A 21983-nucleotide genomic window follows, 5' to 3' on the forward strand; every position below is an offset into this window, starting at 1 on the left:
CTCTGCTTGTAATGTCTGCTAATAGATATCTATTCTGAATATTACATTCTCCATTGTCCTATGGAGCCTTATAAATTGAATATAGGGTCAAGTTCTTAGTTCTGAATGAATTTATAATACTGTAACTACTGTATAGATGAACACTGTTTTATAATAGGTACTATACACTCTTACAGAAAATGCTGAAGTATATTAAGAGATGGCTATCAACTCTATTCGTAAGTTTATTGAAATAAAAGAAATGCATGATCAAATAGACATCAATGTTATATCTAAAATCAATCGCGATCATTTTTAAAAGGTTTCCTGTAACTTTTTTACTCACTTCCATTCACTAACCATTTGTTTTGGCGAAATCATTTCCGATTTCATCTAAAGTTTTACCCTGAGTTTCAGGAAGGAATAAGATGACAAAAACTGTTCCTAAAGTAGCAGCGATGAAATAGAACAAAAATATTCCTCCTTCTCCCAGTTGTTCTTCCATATCTGGATAAAATTTGATAGATAAGAAGCTGTACACATAAGCCATACATGCTGTAAATCCGCTTGCTACCTGCAAGGTAAACATATTTTCACGTAAATAAGGTTTATATTTGAAGATATTGAATAGGCTACTGTACCTATGCTTTTTCTATTATGGGCATAAAAATATAATTTTCCCATGTTGCATTATACATTGGATTCAAAGTAGATTCGATATTTCAAGAGCATGCATTTTTCTTTATAGGAGCATTTTCAACTCAGATTATGCCAATTTTATCGGCAAAAATTATTAATATTATTAGGTTGATTCACCCAATCTTTCTGTAATCGGTAATATAGAATTTGGGTTCTATAGTTTATTTGCATAGCCTATGTTTAAAATTTATATTTCCCATCAAAATATAACTTGAATGGAAAATTCAAGCAGGAACCTATAGAATAGTGTTCGGGTTTGAATTTGAAATATTATATTCAATAATATAAAATATCATAATTTTACGTTAGTTTTGAAATATTAGTTGCATTCAGGTTGTAATCCATTCCAAAATAATGTTTCACCAATGTTTTTAAAAATTTTACTATCTACTACTTCTAATTATGAATTGATAGTGTTAGTGATTCACAAGAAAAAGTGTCTCGTTCATTATATCTACAACTCTGAATGATCCAGAAATGCAATTACATAAATAACTAAGCTAAAAGACCAAAACCATCATTATGAAATTTCCGATTGTATGTCTTGGTTCATATTTTGCATAATATCATATTTCACAAGAAAGACATATTTTCAAGAAATCACTTGCACTGGCTGGGGGGAAAACATGGGCCCATGTCGCAGCGAAGAGGTCGTACATTTATAAGTTCTTTCAAAGGGAGGAAAAATTGGTAGCGTTAGTGCACGTTTTAGAACAAGCCATCTTGACAAAGCGGAAACGGGAGAAGTAGTAGTGGGGAGTGGAACAAGCCGAGAGAGAGAGCAGTGCCATCTACAATGGGTTTGGCGCTATCATTGCGGCTGATGGCAGTGGCATGTTAGATGGCCATGGGTGAGCGCGGTTGATTCAAAACACACAGCCAACTTACCGACAGATATAAAAGGGAAACTGCCGAAGTTATATTGGCGGTAACATACCTCCCCCTCAAAAACGAACAGTTTTTCATAGTGGTGGAAACAATCTCCAGCGGGTCGGTGACAATACACAGTGAGAGCGTTGCACAAATGACCAGAAAGGTGGCGCAGACAGGAACAGTGGTGTAGCTAGGAGCAGCGGTGTAGACAGAAACAGCAGTGTAGACAGGAACGGCGGTGTAGACAATAACAATCCTCACGGATGTGAGCGAGGCGGTCTTCATGCGGTGTGTGCGGTAACTTGTAGAAGGTTTCAAATGATGCGGTGAACTTTGCGTATGTCTCAAACAATGTTCCCAGATGCGCATTTGATAGTGACTACACGTACTAGTCCATCTTTACCAGGGTGTAGCGCAATAATCCTGCCTAACGGCCAGCTGAGAGGAGAGGTGTTGACAGATTTGATTATGACCAAATCGTTAAGTTGCAAGTTTCTTTCAGCGGTTTTCCATTTTGTGCGATTGATCAAGGTGCATAGGTACTCCTTGGACCAGCGATTCCAGAAATATTGGGTCACTTGGTTTGTAAGTCTCCAGCGGCGTGCGACCAATAGTTCCTTCGTCTCTATGGGTTGCAGTGGTGCGGTAAGAGGTCTACCAATTAGGAAGTGCCCGGGAGTGAGCACGGAGGCAGCTTCAGCAGGTTCAGAGGACAATTCTGTAAGCGGTCGACTATTTAGAATACTTCCAATTCTAACGAAAATGGTGTCATACTCTTCGTATGTAAGAGCTGTGTCCCCAATACAGCGGTGTAGCAGTGTTTTGGCGGATTTGACGGCGGCTTCCCATATGCCTCCTTGATGCGGAGCATAAGGGGGAATGAACTTCCAGTTTATGCCGTAGTTAGACAGAAAGCACTTCACTTCAGAGGGCATCGTCTTCAAGAGTTTTTCTAACTCATACATTTTTCTTGCGGCGGATGTGAAAGTCTTAGCGTTGTCTGAAAACAGAGTGTGCGGCGCACCTCTGCGGGCAATAAATTGGTGTAGAGCGGCGATGAAGTTGTTGACAGACATCGAGGACAGGAACTCTAGATGAGTAGCTTTGGTGGTCAAACATACAAATATGCACAGATAACCTTTTGTTGTTTGTGTGCATTTCAATAAAGATGTTTTGCATGAGAAAGGACCAGCAAAGTCCAAGCCAGTTAAATTGAATGGTCTATTGGCGGTGACTCGTTCAGCAGGTAGCGGGGCCATACGTTGCTGTAGGTTGGTGCGGCAAAAGCGGTTACAAATGACACATTGATGTATTATGCGGCGAACTTGATTGCGGGCAGAGATTATCCAATACTGTTGGCAAACAGCTGCTTGTGTGGTGCGGGGACCAGCATGACAATTTTGAAGATGTATGTGTCGAATGATGAGTGAGGATACATGCTCATTTTTCGGCAGCAATAATGGATTTCTAGCTTCACTAGAAATCGGAGCGTGCTCAAGACGACCAGATAAGCGTATCAAATCATAATCATCAATGTACAGTTGCAACGTTAGTAGATGCTTAGGACATTTTCCAGCTTTCAACTCTGTTATTTCCTTCTGAAATTTATCCCGTTGCACAACATGAACAATGAGTTTTCTAGCTATTTCAGCTTCACAGGCGGTGGTGTCAATTGAGGCAGGCATTTCACAGGTTTCAATCTGTTTGACTATTTTGCAGCGATATTCATAACGGGCTGGTTTGATGCGGTTGACAAATCTTAGTATGTAGACAAAAATACGACATAGCTTTCAAATTTGGATACACGTTCTATAGCGGTATACAAACGATTCTCAATTGGTTCTTCAACAGTAGCGAGAATGTACAGCGGGTTAGTTTTCATCTCAGGTACAATGTTGGAAACAAGATGATTGGACACGGGAAAGTCAGTGGCGAGACAACGAAACACATTGGTAGTGTGCCACCAATCATGGCAGGAGACGATTTCAGCGGGAGTCAAGCCTCTCGAAGCAATATCTGCACAGTTGTTAGCAGAAGTAACGTGATGCCATGACTCAAGTTTTGTTAACTGAGTAATTTGCTGTACTCTGTTGGCAACAAAAATCTGCAATTTGTATGTGGGTGTGTTGATCCAATCCAAGGCAGTCTTGGAATCGGTGTAGAGTCGAATTTCTTGTAAATCATATTCGGACAGCGTAGGTAAGATGGCGGATAGTAAACGAGCAAGCAGCAAACAACCCATCAATTCCAGGCATGGAATTGTCATAGTTTTCAGCGGGGCGACATGACTTTTGGCGGCTATGAGATGGCAGTTAACATATCTATTTTCAGTCTCTTCATGAATATATATACAAGCAGCAAACCCCTTTTCGGAGGCATCGGCGAATCCAAGCAGCCGGGTAGTAGAGCGGTTACAGGCGAGTAAACACGGGATTACAACATTGTCCAAACGGGAAATTTCAGCTGTAATCAGCTCCCAATGAGCTCGAAGTGAGGCTGGAACCTCAGTGTCCCAAGCTAATTGCTGAGACCACAGCGTGCGCATGAATAGCTTGAACAGCATTATGAGAGGAGTGAGCCACCCAAGGGGGTTGTAGACTCGAGCGATGAATGATAGAACGGTTCTTTTAGTGATTTGCCCATTAAAAGGAGAAATGAAATAGCGAAAGTTGTCCGCGAGCGGGCTGTAGACAATTCCAAGAACTTTTGCAGTAGCGTTGTCATCAAACATACAATCTTGATTTTCCAAAAATTCTGCAGGCAAGTTAGCGATCAATTCAGGAGTATTAGAGTTCCATTTCCGAAGTTCAAAGGAGCCAAGCGACAATAACTCAATCAGTTCAGAAATAAGCGTTTGTGCTTCAGAAAAATTGTTACTTCCTCCCAGCAGGTCATCAACATAAGTTTGACTTGTTAAAACTTTACTTGCCAGAGGGAATGCTTCTCCTTCATCCTTGACAAGTTGTTGCAATGTGCGTTGCGCTAAATAAGCACTGGAAGTAAGCCCATAGGTTACGGTTTTAAGTTCAAATTCTTTTGCAGGTTCATGATAATTAGGTTTCCAAAAAACATGTTGGTGACGGCAGTCTTCAGGCCTTAACAAAATCTGGCGATACATCTGCTTGCAATCAGAAAGGACAATGTACTTGTAAGTGCGGAATTTGGTCAATACTTGAATAATATTGGACTGCAGTTTTGGCCCTGGTAACAAATTCTCATTTAGTGAATGCCATTGGTATCCTTGCTGGAAGCATTAAACACCACCCTGATTTTCTGAGTGGGGTCCTTATTTTTAAAAACTGCATGGTGTGGAATCACATAGTCAGAAGTGGATTTGGCAAGTTCCAAATGGCCAAGCTCATGATATTCTGTCATGAAGTTGTCGTATTTCTTCTTTAGTTCCGAAGAATTTTCCAAGCGTTTTAATAATCCAAGGTGACTTCGATAAGCTTGCTTGCAGTTTGAAACAAGAACAGGCGCGCTAGGCTTGAAGGGGAGTGCGACTACATATCTGCCTTCATCATTGCGGTAGGTAGTGGACTCATAGAGCTGTTCACAGAGTTCATCTTCAGGTGATAAGAGTTTCGCATTTATTTGGACATCTTCAGTCTCCCAAAACTTGTTCATGACCTCAGCAAGCGGTTCTTCGCGGGCAAACATGGTGCAGATAAGTTGCATCTGATGAAGCGGAGCAGGCGAGTCCTCAATATTTAGCTTTCCACTCAGAACATAGCCAAATATAGTGGCGAAGGCAGCGGGATTTCCTGGTATAATAGCATTGGCGGAAGAAACAAATACAAATGTCAGCTCCGATCAAGAGGTCTATCCTATTGGGTTGGTCAAAACCAGGGTCAGCGAGATCCAAATGTGAAAGTGAGGTTTTGAGCTCACTGCTGATTGGAAAAGCGGGTAGGTCACCAGCTATTTGCTCTAAGACAAGGGCTTCAGTTTGGAGAAAGGTGTTAAACTGCGGTCGAGATAGCAGTGTCAAATGAGTGGTACCTTTTACAGCGGTCGCTTGTTCAGAGATACCATTAATCTGAATGCGTGCGGGCATGATGGTGATACCAAGTTGCTGGGCAGCTCGGGTAGTGATAATCGATCTCATGGAGCCACAATCCAATACAGCACGTAGTAATTGTGATCAGTTGTATTGATCAACAACGGCAACGATAGCGGTGCCCAGTAAAGCAGAAGCGTGTACAGCTTTCACTTGTGCACAGCCACTGAAGGTGTCCGGCATGCCGGTGGATGAACTGCGGGTTGGGGTTGAGATATTGGTCACAGGCGCTGTGCCAAAAGGTGACGAAGAAGACCGTGAGGGACTGGCCGTGTTTTGTGGGATTCTCGAATCGGTACAACATGAATTACTTACATATTGTGATGAGTGTATGTCATCGGTAAACCGCTGTGTTGACATTGGTTCAAATCCTGGTGGCGGGGAGCGACAGCTAGCACCTCCAGAGGTGGAAGCTGGTTGGTAACTAGATATGGTAGGCCTATTATGAGAGCCAGAAGGGTAGCGATCTGGTCGGCGTTCAGCAATTAAAAAGGATTGTGAACTCTCATTATTTTTGCATAGCAGGGTATGGTGATGGATTGATTTACATGCACGACAAGAGGACAGTGAATTGCATTTGGCTTTGAGGTGGGACCTGAGGCATCCGAAGCATCTGCGGTTTTGCTTGACAATATCCATTCGTTTGTTGATAGGTTCCTTCCTAAAGCGCTCACATTTGTACAATGGATGAGGAATGTTGCATAGTACACACAGATTGCTGCCACTTTTGTTTTCAGTAAATTGCGGTTTTACTACTTGTGAATGATCTTCAGTCTTCACTTTTGCGGTTGGTATAGCGGTGTAACTAGCACTAGATAACTGTTCGCTCACCTCATTGATGGCGGTTACCTCCAGCGATTTTTCTTGGTTGGAAATGAATTTCATCAGGTGGTCAAAAGCAGGTAAGTCGTCAGGGCCCAAAGAATTCTCAAATTTGGCTCTTACAGCGTTAGGCAATTTCTGAAGGCAAATCATTGTTATTAAGAAATCAGCATGGTTCAATTTCAAATTAAATAGTGATTGCTTAGCTGAGCCTAATTCAATGGCAAAATGTCTAAGTACTTCAACAATACTGCCCTTCGGCTGAAAGTTTGTGATTTTGCTGTATAAGGCATAAGCTCGATAGCGTTTGTTGTCATATCGGTTATGCAAACTTTCGAAGGCAAGCTTGTATGCATTTTCAGTGTCAGCAAAGTTTTGAACTAAGCACAAGGCGTCTCCACGTAAATAGGATACAAGTAGATAGTATTTTTCATCATTTGAAAAGTCTTTGCAATTATGTACAGCCGCTTCAAATACGTTTTTAAAGGAAGCCCATTGCTCCATGTCTCCAGAGAATACTGGGATGGACAATTGCGGCTTGATAAAATTGACGCTTTAGATTCAGTAGGAGTGCAGGTATTTACTTCTTCTTTTAATTTAATTTGATCAAAAGTGTCTTGAAATTCCTTTTGAACGTTATCGAATTCGGTCAAAGTAGCTAAAGGCATTTCATCACGTTGTAGGTTGTTAAAATCATCAGCTAATTTTTCAAATTTTTTGTTTAAGTCCAAATAATATTCGCATAATTTTATCGGTATTTCAAATTCATATTTGTTGGCTAAAGCGCAAAGCGACAGCTGAGTGCGTTTTAGCTTGTTGAGCAAGAGTACCTCGGCCATTTCAGCAAAATAACATTCAAAAACAGTTCAAAAAATAATTTTGTAAACAAAATTTTGAGGCTAGGTTGATGTTTCAGTAAAATCGATAGTCGATAGTCGATATCTCGATGATTGATGACGGTTAATGATCGATATTTCGATAGTCGATGCTTGCACGCTACTGATTCGATTCATCTAACCTCAACCTTGAGAAATTCGAAGAATGCGAAAATAATTGAAGATTCATCCATAGGTCGATCGTAATAATTTCATCCGGCCCGGAGGACCAGAATCGTGTTAGAGCCAATGTAATGGGCTTCAAAACACGTTACTTAGTAGCTCAAAATAAAGTCGTTACCTTTAAGAAGCTTCTCGTACAAGGATGGCGGGTTCGCAGTGGACTGTAACAGCGGTTTTCTCGTTTGGGTAGGCGGTAGCACGTTATTGTAATAAGAAATCACTTGCACTGGCTGGGGGGAAAACATGGGCCCATGTCGCAGTGAAGAGGTCGTACATTTATGAGTTCTTTCAAAGGGAGGAAAAATTGGTAGCGTTAGTGCACGTTTTAGAACAAGCCATCTTGACAAAGCGGAAACGGGAGAAGTAGTAGTGGGGAGTGGAACAAGCCGAGAGAGAGAGCAGTGCCATCTACAATGGGCTTGGCGCTATCATTGCGGCTGATGGCAGTGGCATGTTAGATGGCCATGGGTGAGCGCGGTTGATTCAAAACACACAGCCAACTTACCGACAGATATAAAAGGGAAACTGCTGAAGTTATATTGGCGGTAACACAATTTTAAAATAAATGATAGGTTATACTCACCCCCCTTATCTCTGTTGGGAAGACCTCTCCTATCATGGACCATGGTAGTGTTGCGAACCCAACACAGCTGGTGAAGATGTAGAGCAGAAGGCAGGTTACTGGTAGCCAGGCTATTTCACCAGTATCAGACGAGTGTGCAATGCCTTGAATATATATGTTTAAGGTCAACATTGAAAGGAATATTGTCATTCCAATCCCTGAAAAGATAGCTGGTTTTCGTCTGCCAAACTTCCTTGAAGCCCAGGCTGCTATCAATATGGAAAACATTCTCACAACAGCTATGCTCAAAGCAACAAGTTGTATGTGTCCTGTTATACCAGCATCTTTGGCAAAGTTCGGCTGAAAAAAAACATTATTGGTATTTTAGTCATAAGGCTCATAGCATTATTTAAAATTATATATCTTACGGTATTTGAAATACAGGCATTCAAGCAATGAATATTAAGAAATAAAATTTTCAAAAGTTCCAAGCACTGATTGATGAATATGAATAATGCACATATTGAATGATTTTTGATGTAAATGAGCTTGATTTCAATTTACTGTATTTTACTTATTCCAACATAATTCACTTGTTACAGATCTATTATTCCTGTTAATTTGTCATGAGTATTATAAGTAATTGAGACTTCAAATCTCCACATTAATATTTGATTTTTCTTATTGTTTTGAAATAAATTACTGTAAAAAAAGTTAAAAATACGTAATTTAGAAGTTAGTTTTAAAATAGACATTGCACCAAATCGCACTAAATTGAGGTTTTTTTATTTTCCGGGGGAGGACCACCGGACCCACGTTTGGTGGTGTGTTCCATACCCCCACACCCCTCGGTGCCCCCCCCCCCAATGTTATAAGGTGCTTTCTATGCCAATGGTTAGGTGCTTGGGTCTATACCCACATACGGTACTTGGATTTCCTATGTATTATAACTTCAAGTACATCAATGTATTGATCCTTCAAGTATTATACCTCATTCCAGTAATAACTATTCTGGTATTATAAGATTATATAAGCTGTTTTATTGGAAATGAACAATTATTTCTGCTGAAAATTGAGTTGAGATGGAGAAACATTTTTGAAAAAAAAATGGAGAAATATTTTTGAGTTATCCCATAGACTTGGCACTGATAATATAAAAGATAAAAGACTTGATAAATTTCTCATGTGCTACACTTCCAGTACCTATCCTTTTATGTTGTTTGTCTTTTTTACATTATATCAATTCCATATAATTATTTAGCGATTTGTCACATGACTTGTATTAGTAGGGAGACCTAAAAATTGATCCACCTCGCCATATATGGTGACCAAGAGTAGCCCCAATGTTTGTGGAACATGGTGTACCAAACCTTAGTGGATTGTTAGTCTAGGCTAAACTCTACATACTTTATATTTCCACTTCCAAATCCAATGGGTTTGAAAAATAAAACAAAATTTAATTGCTGATGGGAAAATAGTTACGGAATAGGTTCATATATTGCATATACTCACTGCATATACGATTACAGCCATTATCCCAGAAAATTGTTGAAATAGGAAGAACAAGTTCATGATGATAAGAGGCTTGTAGCTCTGTGGCCTTCGGAGCTGAACAATAGTCCTGCTCCATTTGGTGTGTGAGGTATTCTCTTGAGAAGTGGAGGGCGCCAAAGTTTCAATCTCGCTCCGGGCTATACTGGGGTCGGAAGCATGCTGATCTTCCATCAAAGTCTTTTTGGCCTGCAATTTCTTTTTTCTATTGAGCAGCCAAATTGGAGACTCGGGTAAGAAACAGAGAGTCAGAAGAGTAGAGGAAATTGAAACCCCAGCAGACAACCAAGCCAGGTATTGGTAATCATCCTATTATTTCAACAAAAAATAATTCAGATTAGAGATTGATGAACTATAACTATTGCAACACTTTATTTGGCAATTCTATCCCAAGGTAGAATCCAGAGCATATTTATTTATTTACAATGTCAAGGAAGACTACAGGCATTACGCCCAAATCAGTCTTCACTACTATTTACCAACAAATTGAACCATGTAAGAAATGAAAAATAAATGGTAATACAATGAAAGATACGGAAGATAATATTATGATACTACATTCATAAAGTGTGTGCTGTGAAGCAATTAGGTATAAATAGCTTAAGATATAAATATAAGCATGGTAAATGGAAAGCATGTGAAAGTAGAGACTGATTAAAATAAAATTAACTAATATTAATAGAGAAATTGAATTATGTTAAATGTAATTTGAAGCTACAGATGAATAAATTGGAAAACATTATTATGAAGCAAAGAAAAGAAAATATTAAGGTTAACAAGTCAAGCTGTACTAAATATAATATAAGTGTTACATACATAATCATGTAAATTTGAAAAAAGTAAAATAATGTGAGACTAATCTAAGAATTACTAGTTTGAAAGAGAGACAAGTATTATTGAACAAAAGATTCATGTGCAAAAATAATTTACAAAGCATGCTTGAGAGATAAAAAAACCAAAGAAAATGTGAGTTATATCATAGTAGTTATACAGAGTGATTCATAATTATGGTAAAATAATTTAATACGTGATAGTAGAGGTAAAAATAAGAAAAAAAGTTCATATAGACATATATCCATATATCCATAAACGCTTCATTAGCGAGCTATACAGGATGAAAGATTTCGCCCAGAATTCAGTTCCTCTGGTGAAATACACCGATGCTGAATTGTTTGGGGACTAGTTTTTGAAAAACTTATGCTGGATTCATATGGAAAAATATCTGAAAAATTGAATAAAACTAGTTTGGAAGCTGTAGTGTGAGTAGTTTTTGAGAAAAAAGTTGAATTATGCAAAAACTCTAAGTAGAAAAACACAGACTTCTACGTTTGATGCCCAATAACTTCCTTTAATGACCAGTAAACAAATAATTTTTCGCAATAAAAATTGTAGAGAATTCAATTCTGAAAAGAATTATGTAAGCTGTGTAAACTAAATTTAAATAAAAGTTGAATAAAATGTATTCTTATGTAGTACATTACACCACAAAAATTTGCTGTTTTGTGAGGAGAGAACTAATAACTCATAGGTTGTAGCTGATTGCAAATAAAACATGGATTTTAATAACAGCTGTTCCAAAACAGCTGATTTATTATTCAAATAAGAAAATATTTAATAGAAATTATCAGCTGAAAATTATTTTCAGAAATATTTTAGCTCACTGTTGAACAAAAAAACAAACAAACTGTAAGTTAGGCCTACTGTAACCGCGCTGTGTTTTTTGTTAAATCTATTAACCAGTTATTTGTAACCATTCCACTTTGCTTTTGTATTGAGTTTCAACTTTTTTAAAAATGGCAGGTAATCTTAGACATTATTCATACTCCGAATTAGCTGACATGCATTTAATGTATAGAATGGGACACTGTAATAGTACTGAAGTACTTTGTATCAAGAGAACTTTCCTAACCGAGTATGTCCAAGTTCAAGGTTTTTTGCCACTATTCATCAACGTCTGTCTGAAACATGTTCTTTGATATCCCAAGAGCACATTTATGCAGGCAGACCCCGATCTACTATGACTGTTGAGTTAGAAGAACAAGTTCTTAATGAAATTTATGAACATCCAGAGAAGAGCACGAGAGAATTGTCAGTGCAGTTTAATGTCAATCAGTCTATTATTTGGAGGATACTAAAATAGCAACAATTACATCCATACCACCTCCAGAAAGCTCATACTCTATTGCCACGAGACTATATTCCCCGTGCTGGTATTTGCCGATGGTTTTTAGTAAAACTTGTTTACCCAAAATTTTTAACAACCGTTTCATTCACCAACGAGGCACACTTTACAAGAACAGCTATCGTTAACGTCCACAACCAACATATTTGGGCAGCTGAGTATCCTCATGCCATCAATCCTAATCTTCCACAACATCAGTTATCAGTAAACATTTGGGCAGGAATCATAGGAGATCATCTACTTCTGTTCGAGCTTCCTCCCAGGCTTAATGGCATAATCTACTAGTCTTCTGGTATAGGTTTAATGTCATTTAGATATGCTACTTTCATATAAAAAAAAAACTTTTCATAAAAAACCAAATATTTTATTTGCAATCAGCTACAACCTATGAGTTATTAGTTCTCTCCTCACAAAACAGCAAATTTTTGTTGTGTAATGCACTACATAAGAATACATTTTATTCAAATTTAGTTTACACAGCTTTCATAATTCTTTTCAGAATCAAATTCACTACAATTTTTATTGCAAAAAATTATTTATTTACTGGTCATTAAAGGAAGTTATTGGGCATCAAACGTAGAAGTCTGTGTTTTTCTACTTAAATTTTTTTGCATATTTCAACTTTTTTCTCAAAAACTACTCACACTACAGCTTCCAGACTAGTTTTATTCAATTTTTCAGATATTTTTCCGTATGAATCCAGCATAAGTTTTTCAAAAACTAGTCCCCAAGCAGTTCAGCATCGGTGTATTTCACCAGAGGAACTGAATTCCGGGCGAAATCTTTCATTCTGTATCGCTCGCTAATGAAGCGTTTATGGATATATGTTTATATGAACTTTTTTCTTATTTTTACCTCTACTATCACGTATTAAAATATTTTACCATAATTATGAATCACCTAATTATAATTATCTATAATAATAGGCTAAGTTAATAATAGGCATGGGGGAATTTAACTTTCTTTACCTATAATACGGGGGGAAATAAGGGGAAAATATATATTTCTAAAAATAAGAGAAAGCATCAGAGCAACTGACTATCCCAAAGACTGTGATTGATGTATTCAGTGAACAATAGCCTCAACAATTAGCCTTCTAGCCTCACTGGCAGGGCCATGTAGGCCTACATCAACTCCATCACAAAAATCATTGAAAAGTCTCAGTGCTCTGTTTAATGGAGAGCAATAATTATGCAAACTTCTTGACCTTGGGATATGAAAGGTCCTAAATCTTCTTACATTGAAGGAGGGCACCTGAAAACCAATTTTTGCGAGGAGACTAGGTGAATCGACAGAACTCCTCAACAGTGACAAAACAAAAAGCACCGAGAACCTGTCACGCCTAGTTCCCAAAGAGTCTAAATTGAACAGGCATCTCAAACGTCCAGAGGGAAAACCCAGAGGACATGCTCTTCCGAATTTCATGTAGAAAAGGAAGCGGAGAAGCTTATTCTGCACCCGCTCGATTCTCAATGTATCCAGATGAGTGGAAGGACTCCAAACAATGGATGCATACTCAAGAGCACTCCTGACCAGAGATTGATACAGCGTTACCGCAGTATTAACATTATTGAAACTAGTTTTTCAGGACAAAGCCCAAGAGCCTGTTTGCTTTGCTTATGACATGGTCGACATGTGCTGAGAAGGACAGTGCACTACTGAAAACAACGCCCAGATCCCTGCAAACTGTAACCCTCTCCCAGCAAACACCCTCAATCAAGTAGGAATGACAAATTGGTTTAGCTTTTCTAGAGATGGTCATACATTTGCACTTTTCAACATTCATTTCAAGTTTATTCTCATGGCACCACAATGCAACCCTGTCAACGTCAGCCTGCAAGGAATAACAATCGTCCAAGCCTCTCACCCCTCTGAAGATTTTCATATCGTCTGCAAAAATCAAACACCTGGAGTTGGGTATCTGGAGGGGTAGCTCATTAATCAGTAGCAGAGACAAAAGTGGTCCCAGATTGCTGCCTTGAGGAACACCAGAAGTACTGAAGTAAGCACAACAAATGCTTCCCTGCACAGATACAAAATTCTTTCTTTGAAATAGATAACTCCTGAAGAATTCAATTAATGCAGTGCTGAAGCCTAGCTGAGATAGTCTCTTCAATAATACACCGTGACTGACACGATCAAAGGCTTCACTAAAGTCTGTATAGATAACATCAACCTCCCCACCAGCATCCAGCACATTAGAGACAGATACTGTGAACTCCAACAAATTTGTTACAACTGATCTTCCAGGAAGAAAACCGTGCTGATTATCAGACATTATAGGGCGTGAATACCAAAGAATCCTATCATAAAGTGATCTTTCAAAAACTTTGGCAAAGACTGACATATACTTATTGGTCTATAGTTCATGATCTCATCTCTCCTACCGGATTTGAATATAGGGACTATCTTCGAGATCTTCCATCTGCTCGGAAATACTCCAGTTTTCAGTGACAAATCAAAGATGAACTTCAAAGGCCCAATTAGTAGCTCCCAACAACCCTTGACAATGAAGGCAGGAACACCATCAGGCCTAGGAGCCACCCTCGGCTTCAATCTATCAATTTCTGACTTGATTCTATCCTCTGATATTGACGATATTTCCAAAGTACCACTTGTAATATTATGAACAAAATCAAGCGAATCACCCTTATCGTAGCAAAATGTGACCGGTAAAAAAACAGAACCAAAGTATTTAGCGAATCCTGAAGTAATATCATCCCCAACAAAATTTTCATCATGCAGCGACATCCTCTCACAAAAGCCATTAGAATTGCGTTTATTATTAACAAACGTCCAAAAATTTTTGGAATTGTATCCTAGATCCGATTCTACCTTAATAAAATAATTCCGATAGGCCTCTGAAATAAGAGATTTCAGCTCTCTTCTCAGTCATTAGAAATTCATCCATGTATAACCAACTGAAGACCGTTTTTTACGCGCACATTTGCTCTTCCTCTTCACCATTTCAATGATTTGGTGAGTGAACCAAGGCGGGTACTTGGACCGTTCACGTGGAATTGATTTAAGAGGAATCGTGGCAATAAAACATTCATAGATTACACTGTAGAAGCAGTCAACAGCCGCATCAACTTCATCAATTCCGTACAAGCCACTCCAGTCGTAATCTTTGAGCAAGTTATATAAAGCAAAATAATCTGCTCTACGGAGATCAAAGACAGGAGCAGCATTATTGAGTGATCGTCTTTTCACAGCAATATCACTCAGCAAGTTTATTATTAAGAGCTGGATGATGTTCAATATCATCTGGTACCAGCGGATTGGGTTCGTTCTGTAGGATTACGACGGGTAAACGACAGAGGACTAAATCAAGTGTACGAAAATTGGAGTTTTGAATACTAGTCTATTAGTAGATTTCAAATCATAAAAATTTAGGAAATTCCCTAACCTTTTAGTGGTCACAGAACCATTAAGAAGATCATAATTTATTACAGTCTATCACTTCAGGCAAATTGAAGTCACCTGCAACAAGCAATCTATCACCTATCACATTGGCATAACCCTCAATACAATCGAAATACCTATTATAGTGATCAGAATTGGCGGAGTTGAGAAAATAAACAACATTAACGTATAGAGGACCATCCCTAACAAATATTTTTATCATTAAACTCTCAAAACTACGACAATCGAAAGATGAATTGATCCCTCCACGACAGGAGTCACTTCCGGGTCGATCCCGGCAATAGACGACATAAATTTCATCAAAGATCTCATTGTCAGAAAAACCGGAATTCAGCCATGTCTCACCATGTCTCAGTCAGCAAGATACTCACAAGTAAGTAAAGAATTCAATAACACATGAAGTTTGGTTCTTAAACCTCTCACATTCTGATAATACACACTCAGTTCCCTAGGAGCCATCATAATCGACCACCAGCAGCGTACACAAATAAAAGAGAAATATATATATATATATATATATATATATATATATATAACTCAAAATAAACAAGCAATATTCAAATAACTCTTAAACATAAATTTAAAAGAAATTGAGATGAGTGAAGAGACAAAAAAGCAGGTAGAACAAATAAAAAGTGTACTATAAGTAATGATTAAAAAGGTGGGACTATCTTTATGTAATACTGTTCTCGATAAGCATGAGATATAGAAAGAGATTGAATTCTCAGAGTGAGAATGAGGATTTTAAGATAAAAAAGAATATATTCATATTCACACCGCATGCCTCTGGCAGAAAAACAAACTGATGGATCAATATCTGTATATCACTTTGTCTCTAGCTGATCGGTTAATTGAAAACTTGCATCCAGCACAGGCACTCATTTTGTTGGTCGGAATAATATAAATGCAATAAATAGCTTGTAGATGAATAACACAGACAGTTCAAACAGAATTAAAATCAGAGGCATTTCATGAAAACTCGACTATTCCATCGCACTAATAATAATCACGATAAGAGAGCTACCGTACAACAAAACATCTTACTTCTGCTAAAGCTACGGGGCTACTGTCACTACGGAACTGCTTCGGAGCTTCTGTTGAAATATGTCATATTGAATGACAAATTAAGACTGTACAAAGACTAAAAATGAACTTTCTACTCGTGATATTTTTCAAAATTTTTCGATTTGTATATCATCAAGCTATCAAAATGAAAAAGTTTTCTCAGGAAATTTTTTTCTGATCATTACTTTTTGAGATATGAGCGCCTAAAGATTAAATTTTTGGAACAGAACATTTCAAATTCGGTAAGAGTTAAATCCATGAGATTCAGAGGATGGATTCTTCATGGTATTGTTGATCTAGTAAAACAAAAATTTTCTGAAAATATCAATTTTTAAGATAGTTATTCGATTTACTAAAAATAACTTTTAGTTGAGTTATTCTGTGTTATTTTTGGTAAATTGAATAACTTTTTCAACAATTGATATTCTCAGAAACTTTTTGTTTTACTAGATCAACAATACCATGTTATTTTAGATAGGTACATCCTCTAAATCTCATGGATTCATATCGGACCGAATTTGAAATGTTCTGTCCCAAAAATTCAAACTTCAGGCGCTCATATCTCAAAAAGTAATGATCAGAAAAAACATTTTCCCTGAAAAAACTTTCTCATTTTGATAGCTTGATGATAAACAAATCGAAAAACTTGGAAAAATATCACGTGTAGAAAGTTTATTTTTAGCCTTTGCACAGCCTTAATCTGAAGATTACCATACTACGATGAATGGTGATTTTATTAATGATGAGATTATTATTTGTAAGATCTAGATATCTGAGGCTTATAGGCTTTATTCATCTTCAATGAATTACATCCTGATAGTATTTCACTGACAAATAATATTATTATAACAGAAAAGGTGTTAATCAATGATTTTTCCAATCAACCCAAAGAGTTTATAATATTAATCCATCGAATTCCATATTTTTGAATACCTCAATCATTATAAGCATTTCAAAATCTTTGAGAAAATTCAAAAGATTGAAAAAAATTTAATAGAGAGATTATCGAAAATATTGTGTCGAATACAAATCTATTTGTTTTATGTACCCTTCATAGAATGGAAGAGAATAGTCTTCGAAACTCATATGAACTTAAAATATTGCCTGTTATTTTAGATAGGTAGGTACTATACTTTTATTGATGTTTATTTATTTATTTATTTATTCGTTGATATAATTACAAATCATATGAATATGATCGGGATAGAACAACAGGCACAGCCCAAAACTATTCTGTTCCCAAATTTTGATAAATAATAAAACGTCCGAAAAATAGGTTATGTTCTTACTGAGGAAATTTAAAGTTCAAAGTTCTGTCCAAGAATATAATTATATTAGCTAGAAATTTTGAATTTAGAATGATTAAAATACCAAATTATAGTAAAATTTTTCACTTAATATCACCGCACTTTGAATAAATTAAGTTATTTCAGAAAATTTTGAAGCCAAAAATATACACACAACTTATATATATATAAGTATCAACTTGCAACTTAAGTATTTGCAACTTATATATATATAAGTTGTATATTTATATTGGATTAATTTTTTAAAACTTTGTTTAGGATATTTTTATTCACTGTATAATAGTTTTTATTGCAGATAATGCCGACATTTTTGCTTTTTGCTTGTGCGTGGGTAATGGGAGTGCGAGGGTGATTTGATGAGATGATCTAACGTCCATGCCTATTCTTTGGGATTCGAACCCGAGATCAGGTAGCACTAGCCAGCACTGAAGGGTGCAATAGATCTAAGCAGGACTTCCTGTATACCGGACCTGCGCCTACAAAAAAAATGGCCGCCGTATGTGGTGGCCGGCATTGATATTTTTAATGGGAACTAGACGAACTGAGATTTCGACAAACTGAGACGCTCTCTAACAGCTGATTAGTGATTTTTTCTCAGTAGGAATTTCTATAAGACCACCACATACGGTGACCATTTTTCTTCTAGGCTCAGGTCCGGTAGTATATAGGAGGTCGTGATCTCAGATACGATTTGAATGCAGTGTATAAATACGTTTTTATTATTTATTTTCTATACAGTATTTACAAGAAACTTGAAACATCGCTATCTAAAACAATAAGCGTTCCAAGCTACTGGTTCGCATGTAACAGTGGATATTTGAGTTCTAACTACATTAATTTTTAAAAGATTAACTTGGCGCAGATTTTTGTTGTTGACAGCACCCCGTTGATTGGGGTGCAGAAGCGCTTGAGGAGGCTGCACCACTTACGGTAACATAGATTTTCGGACTATGAATAGTGGAGCTCCTCTTTTATAAGTCAATTGATAACATTTTATAAATACTTGACGTGAATTTAGAATGTTTGAATGAACAAATGATTTCTTACGTTGAAGAACATTCCAAGAAGATAGATGATTATGATTCCAGCAGATATTTCGAGCGATCCTATGATAGTGAGCGCTCCACGCATGCTCTTGCTAGTTATTTCGGTTATGTAGACTGCTGAAGGAATTGAACTGAGACCTATTGCTATTCCACAAATAATTCGGCCTATGTAAATAAGAATCAGTTCCTGATAGAGAGCAATGAGAATCCATCCCAGAATGAAAGGGACGTTGATGATCTTTATAGTTGTGGCTCGACCCCATCCATCAATCATTGGTCCGCAAATGAGACATCCAATCGGGGTGGAGATCGAAGAGAGGCTTGCTGGAAAAAATGCATCATCATATCATCAGATTCATCAAAACTTGAATAGTCTACAGTAGTATGTCTAACTTTATGAAAACTTTATCTTTGTCCTAAGTCTAACTTTGATTTTATTAATAGGTTTTAGACTAGGTATTTAATAATAGACCTAAAATTTTGATAATTTTTGCGATTTTGTGATTTTAACTGCCTACCTAGTTGTGAATAATATATGTACTATATCGTATCTGTATGGTACACGGTAGACCTTTAAGAGACGGCTGCTGTCGTTTACAGAAATTTCTCATTCAACATAGGTAATATAATAAAATTCTCTTCAAGAAAAGTTAATACGTAATATTATGGAAGAATTATGAACGAAAATCGTATTGTAAGTTATAAAATAATATTATAAGCCAACTCAATATAAACAATCATTCAAGCTCTGGATGGATAAGTTAATATAGTCTTTTCAGAAGTCTATCAATTTTTATTATCAAATGTGTATAGCCATTATAGCAAAAATGCATCAAGAAGATAATACAATTGAGAGAAAAACAAATATTCTGTCCAATATAAAAGTGACCCGGTTAGCTCCACTTGAGATGTGTTCAATGCTTCAATGTGTGCTATTTTCAGGATATGTTTCTTTTTTCAGTTTATTACAATATTGCTTTAAATTGATATTTCATATATTGTCACTGCCGAAGTTTTACTTGTTGAAAAGATAGTAAAATGTCTCACCAATCCAAGAAGCTTGATTGCTATTCACCGAGAAAGTACTGTTGTTGCCTCCTCTATCTATTATGGCAGGTAGCATCACCGCAGGATAGCCGAGCACCATTCCAGTCTGCAGCATACCTAAACTCGATATCAAACTCACCAATACCTATGTGGATCAATAAAAAAAATAGTTATACTTGTGGGAACACTGTAGATTTTAAAAACTCGTACGAAAATTTCTCAAGTTCTAGACTGGACCATATTTATGATATGCTGCTCAGAAAATGTATTAAGGTGCGTATACAGATATACGCGCCGCGAACATGAGCTATTCACTTTTAATCAGCTGACTATATCTGTATTTTTACAGAAACGGTAAGATACAGGTATAAAAAGCTTGGCATCAGCTGATTAAAAGTGAATTGCTCATGTTCGCGGCGCGTATATCTGTACGCACCTTTTATGTCGTAGAACAGTCACCTCCATAGTTGGATGCACCTGTCCAAGACGAATGGCAACGTTGCATAACTATGTTAAAATCAGTAAGAAGCAAATAAGATTGAAAGAAATGGACTGCAATGCAAATGTATTGACAATATGAACCTGGACCTACTATCGAAGCGTTACCAGCTCGCTGAACAAAGCTATTTCAACTGGAGATTGCTGTGATTTTAGTCCTAATGCTAAAACTTAATCCATCCGAACAATTTCCAAAATAGAAACATATTTTTTTAAATAAGTGATGATTTGAATATAGGAAATGCTTTCATGCTAGATATTAGTATTGTAATATTACAATATTCTGGAATCCAGAAATATTTCATTAGATTTTTATAAATTATTTCTCGGAAAATTGAACATTCAAAGCCCATGAATATAAATAAATTTCACTTTTATCGTTCAGTGCGACAGATCAATTGAAAAAATATTTATTATAGTAGGTGCCTGTATAAATTGAGTTCCATCTCACAGTATTACCCATGATTGACCAACAATTTTTTTTTCGTTTAGCCATTGCTGGTTTGAACCATTTATGTCTGGTTTGAACCATATAAAAGGGGCTGGCAATGGAGACCTAGTGGGTAAACAGAAAGTTATCGCCATGAAACAGGTCATCCAAAAAATAATTCAGGTTGCTTTGATTTATTTTTCAGTAACATGTGGTTTTCCTCAGGCTGAAAAAAGAAATAAATTTACTGGAATTGAAAAAATATTATTTACCTGCTTCAAATTACTTGAGATTGTGGATTGAAGTTCATCAGCCATGTTATACAAATCAATCAGATATCCACAGATTCCTCACATAAATAAAATTATGATAGAATATAATTTAAAAATATAAATCTCAACAAATTGCACGCTGTCATCGTAAAGTAATTTAGAAGTTCATTTCAGACTCTAAACACATGGATACTATACTATCTTGTTTGCTTAGAGCTGATAACATTGTAGTCTAATGGAGATTCGAAGCAAAAATGCTCAGTTCGAAAGGAAGTTTTGAACTTCTATATACTATAAAGATTAAAAGATGAAAAAAATGGGGGAATAGTTGATAAGCAAAATTAAATAATTTTCAAACTCTTGCATAACGAGAGATGACTTCAATAACGTATATTGCAGTATGAAGATATTCAAGTTGAATAGAATCGTGCATTTCCGTAAATTGTAAAGTATTTCCTGATAGTCTGCTCATTGATTATTATTGATTTAGTGTACACGCTTTCATATCTATTTCGTTCTTATCTCACTCCACACTCTACTATGTAGATTAGAAATCAATATAGGCTAAAATGATATCTCCAGTTCAGTCACCCTATAAACACGTTGAAATCTGTTCAAAATTCGTCAGTTAGCTATAATTCGTCAGTTATAAAATTTATTCTCTTGTAAATCCTTTACTGTGCCTGAAACAATAGTCAAATAAAATTAACATGCAACACCTCTATGCAATAATAATAACTGTAGTTATAATAATATGCTTATAAGATTTGCAAGAACAAAAATTCAATGCGTCAGTTACGAGTACTAACTGGAAATAAAATAATGAAATACTTTCAAATTTATTATTTCGGTTTTTTAACCTTTTCCAAGCATATAAAATTTAAAGACAAATGTGAATAATAAAAAATAATTTGGCAATTTTTCAAAATTGTTTACAGGATTAGCAAAATGAATAAAAAATTATATTTCTGAAACTCTATTTCCCTAATTTAAAAAAATATATTTTAAGCATTTGGAATAGGTTTTTAAATACTACAGCATGGGATATTACCATAGAGAAACGATAGCATAAGTAGATATCCCATGGTATAGGGCGTTTATGTCGC

The 21983-nt window shown here is 36.6% G+C and overlaps 1 protein-coding gene across 1 annotated transcript; it reads right to left on the reverse strand.

The window, feature by feature from the left end:
- Positions 1 to 126: 126 nt before the first annotated feature.
- Positions 127 to 21147, reverse strand: LOC111051608 (facilitated trehalose transporter Tret1-2 homolog). Its single transcript, XM_022338148.2, has 6 exons — positions 20878 to 21147; positions 19678 to 19822; positions 18632 to 18954; positions 9566 to 9913; positions 8075 to 8413; positions 127 to 553 (listed from the first exon to the last, which is right to left on the reverse strand). The coding sequence occupies exons 1-6, from the start codon at positions 20920 to 20922 to the stop codon at positions 335 to 337; spliced, it is 1419 nt and encodes a 472-aa protein (XP_022193840.2). The 5' UTR covers positions 20923 to 21147; the 3' UTR covers positions 127 to 334.
- Between the last annotated feature and the right edge of the window lie 836 nt (positions 21148 to 21983).

This window comes from Nilaparvata lugens, chromosome 1 (assembly GCF_014356525.2).
Source record: "Nilaparvata lugens isolate BPH chromosome 1, ASM1435652v1, whole genome shotgun sequence".
NCBI classification, from domain to species: domain Eukaryota; kingdom Metazoa; phylum Arthropoda; class Insecta; order Hemiptera; family Delphacidae; genus Nilaparvata; species Nilaparvata lugens.